The 12,624-nt window shown below is 45.4% G+C and overlaps 1 protein-coding gene across 1 annotated transcript; it reads right to left on the minus strand.

The window, feature by feature from the left end:
• Positions 1-10,676: 10,676 nt before the first annotated feature.
• Positions 10,677-11,495, minus strand: LOC139162120 (claudin-4-like). Its single transcript, XM_070742166.1, has one exon. It carries the CDS (start codon positions 11,493-11,495, stop codon positions 10,866-10,868), a length of 630 nt encoding a protein of 209 aa, XP_070598267.1. The 3' UTR covers positions 10,677-10,865.
• Between the last annotated feature and the right edge of the window lie 1,129 nt (positions 11,496-12,624).

The raw sequence follows: 12,624 nt of genomic DNA on the forward strand, positions 1-12,624 counted from the left end.
TATTACTGTTGTGAGCCGTCCCGAGTCTGCGGAGAGGGGCGGCATTCAAATCTAATAAATTATTATTATTATTATTATTATTATTATTATTATTATTATTATTATTATTCTGTGCATGCACAGAAGCAAAACAATTGCCAAAATCTCACGTGCCCAGGTGTCCCATCGCAATATTTTGCTTCTGCGCATATAGACAAAGCAAGAAATACAAAAGATTGAAGAAAAAAGATGGCGGCATCCACAGGACTGGCGCTAGAACGGTCGCGCACAAATTATGCAAATTACGCAAACTGCTATTGGTGCACATGCTATTGCGCGTGTACAAGTGCTCACATCCATAATTTAGTGCTCCTGCCCCTACACATGTGACCTCCCCATGCTGCCTCGCCTCCATGCCTGCATGTAATACCCCCTCCCGCTCCCCTGCCCCCCCTTTTCCTGACTTCTGATGGGCTCGGTAGGTCAATTTTTTCCAGAGGCCTTTGTGAAGCCTGTGGAGGGCAAAGACGCATCCCCTGCCCCCGTAGGTTCTTCGGAGGCCAAAAATGCCCTCCCAGAACATCCTCATGAGCTGAAAATCAGCATGCACGTGAACCGTTGCCCTAGCTCAGCTACAGTGTACATGTGTGTGCTGGCCAGCTGATTTGCAGCTCATGCGGATGCTCTGGGAGGGCATTTTCGGCCTCCGAAGAACCTATTTGGGGGGACGTCTTTGCCCTCCACATGCTCCAAGAAAGCCTCTGGATCCTGGGGAGGGCAAAAAATTGACTTACCAGGCCCATCGGAAAATCAGCTGGCCAACACGCACGTGTGCACTGTAGCTAAGCTAGGGCAACGGCTCATGTGCCGGCAGATAAGGCTCCATGTGCCATTTGTGGCACGTGTGCCATAGGTTAGCCATCACAATGCTAGGATACATGCAGATAACCCACAAAAAAGGATCTTAGTCTTATACAAAGACAAGAAGGGAACGTATGTTGCACTCCTCTACTCATTATTTACACATACATGAATCAAAATACATTTTTGGGGAATTCCTCTTTGAAGTCACAACTGCTGAAACATCTTAGGGAGATATTTACGTGAGCAAGATTGGAACAGCTTGGTCAGAAATGGGAGATTCCATTCTATACCCTACAATGAGCGTCTCTGCATTTGTGGAGTAGCAGAAGTAGAAGGCCTGGCTCACATCCTATTCGACTGTTGCTTGTATAAGGGGGTGAGAGACAGGTGCTTTGGTCTATACAGTAATCCCTCCCTACTTTCGCGGATTCACTACTTCACAGGTTTTCAAAGGGGGCTTAAATACATTAAATCCATTGAAAATTCATAAAATTCTTCTTACACTACTACTGTACTCTATTACAGAAATTGGTAGGATATCACATGTAGTTCCAGCTGAGAAACATTATAGAATGACTGTTTAATGCAACAGGTGGGTTTTAAAAGTCCAAATACTTGTTAAATACATTAAAAAAAATCTTTCCTCTACTTCACGGAAATTCATTTTTCACGGGTGGTCTTGGAACGCATCCCCCGCGAAAAACGATGGATCACTGTATACCAAACATTAGGATACCCATATCAAAACAACTTACTTTATGCATGGCCAGAACCTGAAATGACATTTAACACAGCACAGTATTTAAAGAAAATGGTTTAGTTGAGATCTGCACACCTGGAACTGATTGGGGTAGATTGCAGGGGTGACACCAAAATATGTTACTATATTTTATCTGTATCTTAAAATTATTGTATTTTATTCAATTTCTTTTTAGACTGTATTTTAGTCTAACTTCATTTTAAATCGTATTTTATTCTAATTTCATTTTAAATTGCTTTTGTTAAATTTTAGTAATAATTTGTTTCTGGGACTTTGCACTTTGATATGGCCCAAGGGTTAATCAATAAAGACTCATGTCATGTCAAGATACATTTTTCAGAGAATTTCTTTTGGCTCCGCCCATCCACATGGGACTCTTCAGCATAGGCACAGAGGCAGTGTGTGTGTGCGAACTGGTAGCAAAATACTTTACAACCCACCGCTACTCCCAACAGATGGAGAGTCAACAGTCCTCAGGTCTGGAGGTGGCTGATGAGGAAGAGGAGGAGCAGCTGGGTCCAGTGCCTGACACGTGGATACACAGAAGGCAGAGAAGAGGAGAACAGTGGAAATCTATGGGTCGATCCTTGGGAAGAAGCAGCACCCTAGCCCTGGGGATAAAAGGCAGGGGGTGGAGATGAATAGATGTGGCAGACAACTACAGTGGTACCTCTACTTACGAACTTAATTCGTTCCATGACCAGGTTTTTAAATAGAAAGGTTTGTAAGAAGAAGCAATTTTTCCCATAGGAATCAATGTAAAAGCAAATAATGTGTGCGATTGGGGAACCACAGGGAGGGTGGAGGCTCTGTTTCCTCCCAGGAGATTCCTAGAGAGGCCCCACAGATCTTCTCCCAGCCTTTTCCGGTCCTGTTTCCTCCAGGAGATTCCTAGAGGGGCCCCACAGATCTTCTCCCAGCCTTTTCCGGTCCTGTTTCCTCCAGGAGATTCCTAGAGGGGCCCCACAGAGCTTCTCCCCGCCTTTTCCAGCCCTGTTTCCTCCCAGGAGATTCCTAGAGAGGCCCCATGGAGGCTTTTCCCTGCCTTTTCCGGTTACAGTTTCAGAGTCTCGGGTTTGTAAGTGGGAAATGGTTCTTGAGAAGAGACAAAAAAATTTTGAACACCCGGTTCTTATCTAGAAAAGTTCGTAAGTAGAGGCATTCTTAGCTAGAGATACCACTTTATTCATCTCCATGCCTGACAGACTTGTTAGCCTGCTGAGAACGAGAGACAGACAGACCTTTTACTGGGTCTGCTAGCGCTTCTAATAAAGGAATCATTGATTTAATTACAGAGGGTTTGTCATGTTTGGGAGCAGGCTCAGAACAAAACACAACAAAAATATGGAATAAAATGGCATATAAAATTATAAAATAACAAATCATAGTTATCCAGAGGACCTTGTGGGCCAGAGCAAAGTACCTGCAGGGGGTAATAGGGCTGGAGGCCAAATAGGCAATGTACACAACGCCTATTCAATAATTTGCTAACACGTTGGACAGCCTCTTGTATTTTACCCCAAAACGAGACTCAGTGCAGAAAGTGCAGAACCGGGTAGAACTTAACCACCTCTAGATGATCTTCCATTAAATTTAATTCAATGCAACATTTTGGGATGCTGAGGGGGTGGTGGAATGAGGCAACAGAGATTGTTCATTTGCTTCCTGTTTAGCTCTGGGATGCTGTGTAAATGCTGACCAGGAAATCAAGCCTGTTTTTCCAGTGGCCTCACCTGCCCAGCTGCTCTGCCTCCCTTTTCAGCCCCTCCCAGACTATGAGGGAGGTGTTTTCTCACCCAACACTTTCAATATTGTGATGATCCTGCAGCCGGAAGGGGAAAAAATTATAATCACCCGCCCTGCCTTGTTTGCTCCCCATACAGAATCAGAGCTGCACATTTCTTTGCTGTGCATTTTGAAGACAATCCTAAGGCAGGTTTACTCTCCTCATCCAAGCCTTCCCCCTCCCTTACTGGGGTGTGTTGGGAGTAATGTTCTTCTCGGTTCTGTTCAGGCGGGGGGTTCCAACTTACTGCCACTGCCTGTGCCAATGTGTGCTCAGCTCCGTGTGAACAGTGGGTGCGCGAGCACGTTACAGCAAGATATGGCATTTTCGCAGGGGCGGGCTACCATTCCTGGTCCTACTGGAATGGTCTGGGAACGTGCCCCTGCTCCCCCCCCCCCACTTGCATGTGCACATGCGTGCATTTGTGAGCACAATTTCCAGGATTTTTTTGCTTCTGTGCATGCGCAGAAGCGAAAAAACCTGGAAATGGGCAAACAAGTAAGTGCCCACTCACCACTGCCCACCGCCATTTGGGGCAAATGGCGGCAGCACGGGAAGGGGGGAGACAGCGTGAGAGGCAAGTGCGGGGCTCACTGCAGGGCAAGGCAGCACTCGCAGTGGGAGAAGGAAGGGCTCATGGTGGGAGAAAAAAGGGCACACGGCAGGGGAAGAAATAATAATAATAATTTATTAGATTTCTATGCCGTCCCTCTCTGAAGATTCGGAGCGGCTCACAGCAATAATAAAAACAATGTTATAGCGAAACAAATCTAATATTAAAAAAGAAAGCATATAAAACCCTATCATATTTAAAAAACCGAACAACACATACATACCAAACATAAAATATAAAAGCCTGTGAGAAGGTGTCTCAACTCCCCCATGCCTGGCGATATAGGTGGGTCTTGAGTCGTTTGCGAAAGACAAGGAGGGTGGGGGCAGTTCTAATCTCCAGGGGGAGTTGATTCCAGAGGGCCGGGGTCACCACAGAGACATTGTTTAGTCGATGGGACCCAGAGAAGGCCAACTCTTTGGGACCTTATCGGTCACTGGGATTCGTGCGGTAGCAGGCGGTTCCGGAGGTACTCTGGTACAATGCAATGTAGGGCTTTAAGGTCATGACCAACACTTTGAATTGTGACCGGAAACTGATCGGCAGCCAATGCAGGCCATGGAGTGTTGTAGAAACGTGGGCGAATCTGGAAAGCCCCACGATGGCTCTCGCGGCCGCGTTCTGCACGATCTGAAGTTTCCGAACACTCTTCGAAGGTAGCCCCATGTAGAGAGCGTTGCAGTAATCGAACCTCGAGGTGATGAGGGCATGAGCGACTGTGAGCAATGACTCCCTGTCCAAATAGGGCTGCAACTGGTGCACCAGGCGAACCTGGGCAAACGCCCTCCTCGCCACAGCTGAAATATGGTGTTCCAATGTTAGCCGTGGATCGAGGAGGATGCCCAAGTTGCGAACCCTCTCTGAGGGGGTCAATAGTTCCCCCCCAGGGTGATGGACGGACAGATGGAATTGTCCTTGGGAGGCAAAACCCATAGCCACTCCGTCTTGTCTGGGTTGAGTTTGAGCTTGTTGACACCCATCCAGGCCCCAACAGCCTCCAGGCACCGGCACATCACTTCCACTGCTTCGTTGACTGTAAAGAAAGGGCTTGCGGTGGGGAAAGGCAGCGCTTGCGGCAGGAGAAGGAAGGGCACGTGGTGGGGGAAGGAAGGGCTTCCAGTGGGGGAAGGCAGCGCTTGCAGTGGGGCAAGGCAGGCGTAGGTCCAGGGAAGCGCCGGTAGCGCGTGCATGCTTGGCATCGCCACCAAAGCTAGGCTACGCGCTACATTGCCACCACCGGAACTGCGTTCCCCACCGTTAAGGGTCGGGCCCACCACTGCTTCTGCGCATATGCAGGAAGCAAATCTCGTGAGAAGATGCATGGGCGCCTGAGATTTCCACTATTTTTTTTGCTTCTGCACATGCGCAGAAGCAAAAAATCACTGAAATCTCACTCACACATCCTTTCGCAAGATTTTTCTTCCTGCGCATGCACAGAAGCCAAATCTTGCTGTGACTTGCATGCACCCTCGCCAGTCACCTGGAGCTGCATGTGCAGCTTCATTTCCGCTACCAGTGCAGTGCTCCCTCCCCGTTCCAGTAGGAACCCAATATTGGTTCTGTTCCAAGTGGGGGAAAAGACACTGGATTCATGGAGGTTACTTGGAAAGAAGGTTTAATGGAGGACAGGACCACATGGCATGAGTTCCTGAACCAAAAAGGCGGATCACATGCTTCCAGATGTTGGGTGAAGAGTAAAGGGAAGAAAGGCTGAGAATTTCCTTGTTTTATGCTCCCTTGGGCCTCCTGCTTCTGTGCGAGAAATGCACTCTGATTGGTTGTCAGAATTCCGTGGTGCCATACTGGGTCAACATTGTAGGCTGTGTTTTGAGTTCAGGTTTGGCTGGCCCTTTGCTGGGTGATGGTGGAATGAAAAGGCTTTGGGCAATTCCTAATATGGCTGTCTGAAGGAGGTAGATCTTTGTTATGTAGAATAGGCTGGTCCAGGCTATTAACAAAGGTGGAGGGATGAGTCAGCTTGGCCATTTCTTGATGGCACATAGACAAAGGTTACCACTACTAAAAGTGGGTCTTTTTCCTTGCCTAAAAGCATTTCCCCAGGGATATTCTATATAATATTCTGCCTTTTTAATTTTTCCTTGAATAATGAGTCGAGGTGCTGCAGCAGCTAGAGTACAGTACTGCAGGCCACTAAAGCTGACTGCTAAATCTGCAGGTCAGCAGTTCAAATCTCATCACCGGCTCAAGGCTGACTCAGCCTTCCATCCTTCCGAGGTGAGTAAAATGAGGACCCGGATTGTGGGGGCAATAGGCTGGCTCTGTTTAAAACATGCTATTGCTAACATGTTGTAAGCCACCCTGAGTTTAAGGGGAAGGGCGGCATAAAAAATTGAATGAATGAATGAATGAATGAATGAATGAATGAATGAATGAATGAATAAATAAATAAATAAATAAATATTTCATTTTTTTCTAGGAGGGACGTGGGTGCTAACTTCCTATAAGTGAAAACACTGGAGCTCAATTTTGTGGTTTTTCTCTCTGTGTTCAAGCACACTTTGGAGTGTGGACCTGCATGTTGTATGTACCAATGTCCTTGGACTAGAACCATCCAGGTGTGCTAAGATTATAAGATTTTTAGAATTCTAAAGTAGCTTTTCCCTGAAAATGTTTGGAACTGTCCCAAAGTATACAGTATTGTTGTGTCATCTTATATGCTTTGCTATTCTTTTTTAGTCCATTTTTACTATTTTGTTTTGTTATGTAAATTTATTTCAAAATTAGTACGCTGTCTAGAGGTGCGTGCCATGGCATGCATAAGTATTTTAAACAAATCAATTAATTATTCTCCTCAAAGTCCAAACAGCTGCTCCCTCTGCTGTAGCCATAACTTCAGAATACAATGACTCACCTCTTCCTAAGGTACAGTAGACCGATTAGCATTTGGCGTTTTGTGCAAAACAATGACTGTGTGTTTTCACAATATGCTTAACTTAATTAATTCCGGCTATAAACTAGCCAAGGAGGCTGGGTTTGTACAACTTGATAAGCAGAGGTGGGTTCTTACCGGTGCAGCCCGGTGCGCGACTTTAGTAGTGGCCTGCCGATGATGCAATGTTGGTGCGATGGCTCCAGTGTTGCCTTTGCCAGACCGTGCATGCCGCCATATGTTTTTCTAATTTTTGGCCAATTTTCGGCTCTCTGAGCATGTGCAGAAGGAAAATTGTCCCTCTGCGCATGCACAGAAGCAAAATCGCGCAAGAGGATGCATCAGGGGTGGGCAGCCGGCAGGACACGGTGGAACACAGTTCCACCAGCAGAAATGAAGATGAGTGTGCAGCTTCAGTGGATTGGCAGCTGTCACTTCCTGGATTCCTGGTCTCGTCTCATCTCTCCTTTTTTCCCCTGCTGCTGCTGCATCTGCACTCCTTGCTTTTTTCCTCTTTCCTCCTTCCTGGCCTCAGACAAGCTTCCCTCTCTCCTGCCTGGCTCCCCTCCAGCCTCTTGATGTGCAAGCACAAGGCGTGGCTGGAAGCAGCACTGGCAACATTTATGTTTCTGGCAGCACCCGTTCGCCTAACTACCCAGCCTGAGGCGGGGGGCACCCAGGAAGGATCACATGGGAAACACGAAGCAAATTGTTACCCAAGCGAGCAACACTGGAAACGTTGTAAGTTGAGGACTTAACAGTTCACATGAACGATGATGATCGTTCAAGCCACTCCCACCTTGTCATATGGCCGGCAAGCCACTCCTACCCAGTGACATGACCATTAAGCCACACCCACAAAATAAGCCACACCCACAAAATAAGCCACACCCACAAAATAAGCCACACCCACAGTGTGGCAGTAAAACTTTTGGCTGCCCATTACTGGTAAGATAAGAGGAGATAACAGGAATCCACCCCTGTTGCTAACCCATCAAAGATACCAAACAAACGTAAAACCCATCAAGGATATTAAGCAAGTTTTGCATACTGTGTAAAGAGAGTCTGCAATAGGTATGTCCAACCCAAAGCCCATGGGCTACATGTGGCCCTGGACCAGTGAAGGGCTACCAAAATTTTTATTACCACACTCTGGGCGTGGCTTATGCAGGACGCCCTGCATTTTCTTGCAATGTCTTTCAGTGCAAATTGGGTGCTCTGGGGTGGAGCTCCATTTTCGCTGCCCCACTGCGTTTTGCCCCACCCCCACCCCGTCCGGGCAGTAGCCCACCCCTGCCCTACCCTGCTAGTAGCATGGCCTCAGAAGATTGTAAATTTTTAACATCATGTGATTTTATATTATAAAACTATATTGTATATGTTTATATGCAACCCAAGACAATTCCTCTTCATTCAACATGGTCCAGGCAAGCCAAAATGTTCGACACCCATGGTTTCCATTTTTGACTGGTTGGATTATGCATGTAATGTGAATCACCCCAATACTGAAAGTCCAGAGCCTAGACATATTTATCTGGAAGTAGTAAGTCCCTCTGAGTTAATTAGCCAGGTAATACACCTAACCCAAGTTAATAAAACACAATTACTATTGACAATACAGCATGATACATTTCAACCCATAAGGCATTTTATGTTTTAATTTTGTGGGTTGGCTTATATAACACACTAAAGTAATGAAGAGTTGCTCCATACTATATTTAACAACAAATTACTTTTGCTATTTTAGATCATCTAGAATGTTATGCAAACTGATCTAATGTGCACAATAGATGGACAGACAACATATATATATATATTCAGCGAAAACATGTGACATATATACATATATATGTCACATGTTTTCGCTGAATTTGAAAATTAAGGGAGACTAGGATAGATCTATTTCAGCCTTATTTCGGCCTCATCAGCTAGCCATACCCTCACTGGGATTTGAACGTGCAACGTTGGCCTTGTAAGACAGAGAATTAACCTCTAGGATCCAACAGAAAAAACATATAGCCCCTCCCTGGTACAAAGCTGAAGGGATCAGATCTGGTGGCCTAGAGGTTATATGTGTGTGTGTGTGTGTGTTTTCTGTTGGATCACCCTGGTATATTGAAGGAATGTCACAGCTCCTTGATAGATAGATAGATAGATAGATAGATAGATAGATAGATAGATAGATAGATAGATAGATAGATAGATAGATAGATAGATAGAAATATATATACATATAACACATGTTTTTGCTGAATTTGAAAATTTATATATATATATATATAATATGAATACATTGAATTCAAGAAAAGACAAAAGAGGCACACATTAAAAAAAACTCCAAGGGATTTTATTTTTGTGCTTATAATTAAAATAGTTATAGACTGCACAAGCTCAAAGCGATTGATACACAATAACGTCTCACAAATAAAATATGAAAAACCGGTTCTAATAATGTCAGCATTGACTTTCCTTTCTTTCCTCAGCAACTCTGCAAAGGAGGAACAAGTTTGTAACACACTCTGCAAATACAGTAGTACATTTGTCAAAGGAAAACTACACGTCCATCTGGGAAACTCAGTAATTCATTATAAATGACGGTCTGACACTCCATTAAATAATAAGAACAACAATAAAACCTGACCTGTATCTATGTCCTGGGACATTTTTCTTTATTTCATAAGCACCTAGATAGAACCCTGGTATTTGAAATTCGCTGAGGATAATATTCCAAAGAGTGTGCTTCAAATCCAGCCCTGAATGTAAGAAAGGTGGAAATAGATCTTTTAAAATATACTTGGTCCTATTTAACACCAGTCCATCATTCCCAAGTTGCCAGTTGGATTTGGAGAGCCTTGGTATAGTCTCAACAGAATTTAGACAGTACTTTATAAATGAAGAGAATTACCGTCTTGGTAGCCAGTCTCAAAATGTCTTTTTAAAGATTATCCCTCCCTCAGATTATATTTACACCTGTATTCAAGCATTCAAAACTGGTTTAACCCTGGGTTTAAATCAGTCCACGCAAGACATTAAAAAGGTACATGGTTATTCAATCTCTTCCCTCTGTTGCAGAATCCAAATTCCCTATCGTATCTCCGAAGATCTCAAATAAACTGGGTCTACTACTCCTTTCTCAACTCATCGTCTGACAGCCCAGAAACTAATTATCCCACAGCTTGATCTTCTTCCTCCTAGACCTCCAAAACCTGCAAACCTAGTTATACTTCTGCTTAATCATTGCATCCTTTTTTAAAGAGTTTGCAGCAATTTGAGGAAGGTAAGTGAAGGGGGGGTGGACTTCCCAGGGACCTTCCCATTTTTAGCAAGTATCAAAATACCCACAAGAGTGATTGCAAATAATGGAACACATCGTTATCGAAACAAAGCCAGGAACCAAACTTGATGGACACTAAGATGCTTTGCTATGCAAATTTCCAAATACAAAGATACAGCCAGCAATTAGAGGGGGCTTATGCCCATCCTCTCCACCTCCACCAGTGTCCGTCCTTGCCACTGTTGCACACCAGGTGTATATCCACCCTCAAAATAGCCAAATGTCAAAAGTGTCTGGAATTCCAACAAGCACCCACCCCACTTCAAGCTTCTCTGTTGCTGCTGCATTTCATGTGGGTCTCCCCTTCAGCAACTTTTCAGGTGAGCTAGCTAAGATCCGGGCGAGTTTGAAGGCCACGAGTCTTCCATTAGTCTCACGGAAGCCAGTTTTCAGTGCAGTTTGGATGAATAGGAGCATCTGTCAGAATCCGGTCCTTGAGAGATGTCAAACAGGCGAAGGCAAGAAATGAATCCCTGCTTTCCCGAATCTGGAGGAAATATGCCAGGCTTCCTGCTGCTACGCTTGAATCCAAAGGATGGGAAAGGACAGTCCCCCTCCTCACACAGAAGTCCACTCAGTCCCCTAACTGCCTCCTCCGTGGTGCAAAGTCCCCAAGACAGATGAGGGAGGAAGAATGGCTTAGACATAGTTGCTGGCTGGCACCGACTGAGCTGCTGAGTACTTTGTCGAATAGGGTTTCTCCTGTCTGGGGGGGCAGTTGCAACACAGCAGAGCTCCTCCGACGAGCAGCAGGCCACAGGAAGCCCAGCCAATATAGAGAGAGGTGCCCAAATCCCGTTTCCGGCTGTCTGGGACCATGGGGTTGTAGAAGTCTCTTATGATGTTGTTTGCCGTCCAGCAGAGTGGAATAAGAAGCAGGATGCCGGAGAGGAGGAAAAGGACTCCAGCGAAGATCATCACCTTGGCTTTGCTAGTTTCGTCATCCACGCAGTTGGTGCACTTTCCTCCCATGATTGACATGAAGATGCCAATGACGGCCAGCACGATGGCGACGATCACCAGAGCCCGGGCGGCTTGCATATCCTGTGCCAGCGCCAACATCGACTCGTAGACCTTGCACTGCATCTGCCCCGTGCTCTGGACCACGCAGTCCATCCACAGGCCCTCCCAAATAATTTGGGCCACCACGATGTTGTTGCCTATGAAGGCCGTCACCCTCCACATGGGCAACCCGCAGCAGAGGATGGTACCCAGCCATCCGATCACCGACAAGGCGATTCCCAAGACTTGCATCCCCATGGAAGCCATGGCTCTTGCTACAGCCAAGGAGGCAAAAAAAATATTTTTTTTTTTTAAAAAACCCCAAACTGGAGAAGTACAACAAGAGACGGTGCAATATAATACTGAAATGCGGGTGGCAAAATTGGGGAAACTTATAGGCTGCGGTGATGGGTGGAGTTTTGCAGAAGCCATCCAGTCTGAAGAGACAGGGAAGCTCAAACCTGTTCCCCAGGATTCCTTCTCCTCCTCCTCCTGTCCTCTTCTTCAAAGGAGAGTTGTTATCCTTTGGCAGAAGCGGGTTTCTTCCAATCCAGACTCACCCATAAATCCCAGCCCCAAAAGGAAGATGCAAGCGTGAGATCAGAAGCAAAGGGTCGAGTCAGAAGATTTCCCCACCTCGTTCTTTGCTGAAATCTTCGGAACCTGACGTAAAAGTTTCATTCTTACTAAGGGTTCAGGCTCAGCAAGCCTGAACCCAACGCTCCTTCTAGTGTCCTGTTTCTACCAATGGTCATTCAGATGCTTTGGAGCAGTGATTGATTGATTGATTTACTTATTGTATTTATATGCCGCTCATTGCCGAAATGGACTCAGAGCGGCTAACAAGTGGGATAAATACAACAGTACTAAAATATGAAAAGGAAACCTCAATCTGAGTGTTGTACTGGCAGTTCTGTGTTAGCAAACACTTCAGAAGAGAAGGATTTAGGGGTAGTGATTTCTGACAGTCTCAAAATGGGTGAACAGTGGGGTCAGGCGGTAGGAAAAGCAAGTAGAATGCTTGGCTGCATAGCTAGAGGCATAACAAGCAGGAAGAGGGAGATTGTGATCCCGCTATATAGAGTGCTGGTGAGACCACATTTGGAATACTGTGTTCAGTTCTGGAGACCTCACCTACAAAAAGATATTGACAAAATTGAACAGGTCCAAAGACGGGCTACAAGAATGGTGGAAGGTCTTAAGGATAAAACATAGCAGGAAAGACTTAATGAACTCAACCTGTATAGTCTGCAGGACAGAAGGAAAAGGGGGGACATGATTGAAACATTTAAATATATTAAAGGGATAAATAAGGTTCAAGAGGGAAGTGTTTTTAATAGGAAAGTGAACACAAGAACAAGGGGACACTATCTGAGGTTAGTTGGGGGAAAGATCA

Source organism: Erythrolamprus reginae, chromosome 1, assembly GCF_031021105.1.
Source record: "Erythrolamprus reginae isolate rEryReg1 chromosome 1, rEryReg1.hap1, whole genome shotgun sequence".
Classification (NCBI taxonomy): domain Eukaryota; kingdom Metazoa; phylum Chordata; class Lepidosauria; order Squamata; family Dipsadidae; genus Erythrolamprus; species Erythrolamprus reginae.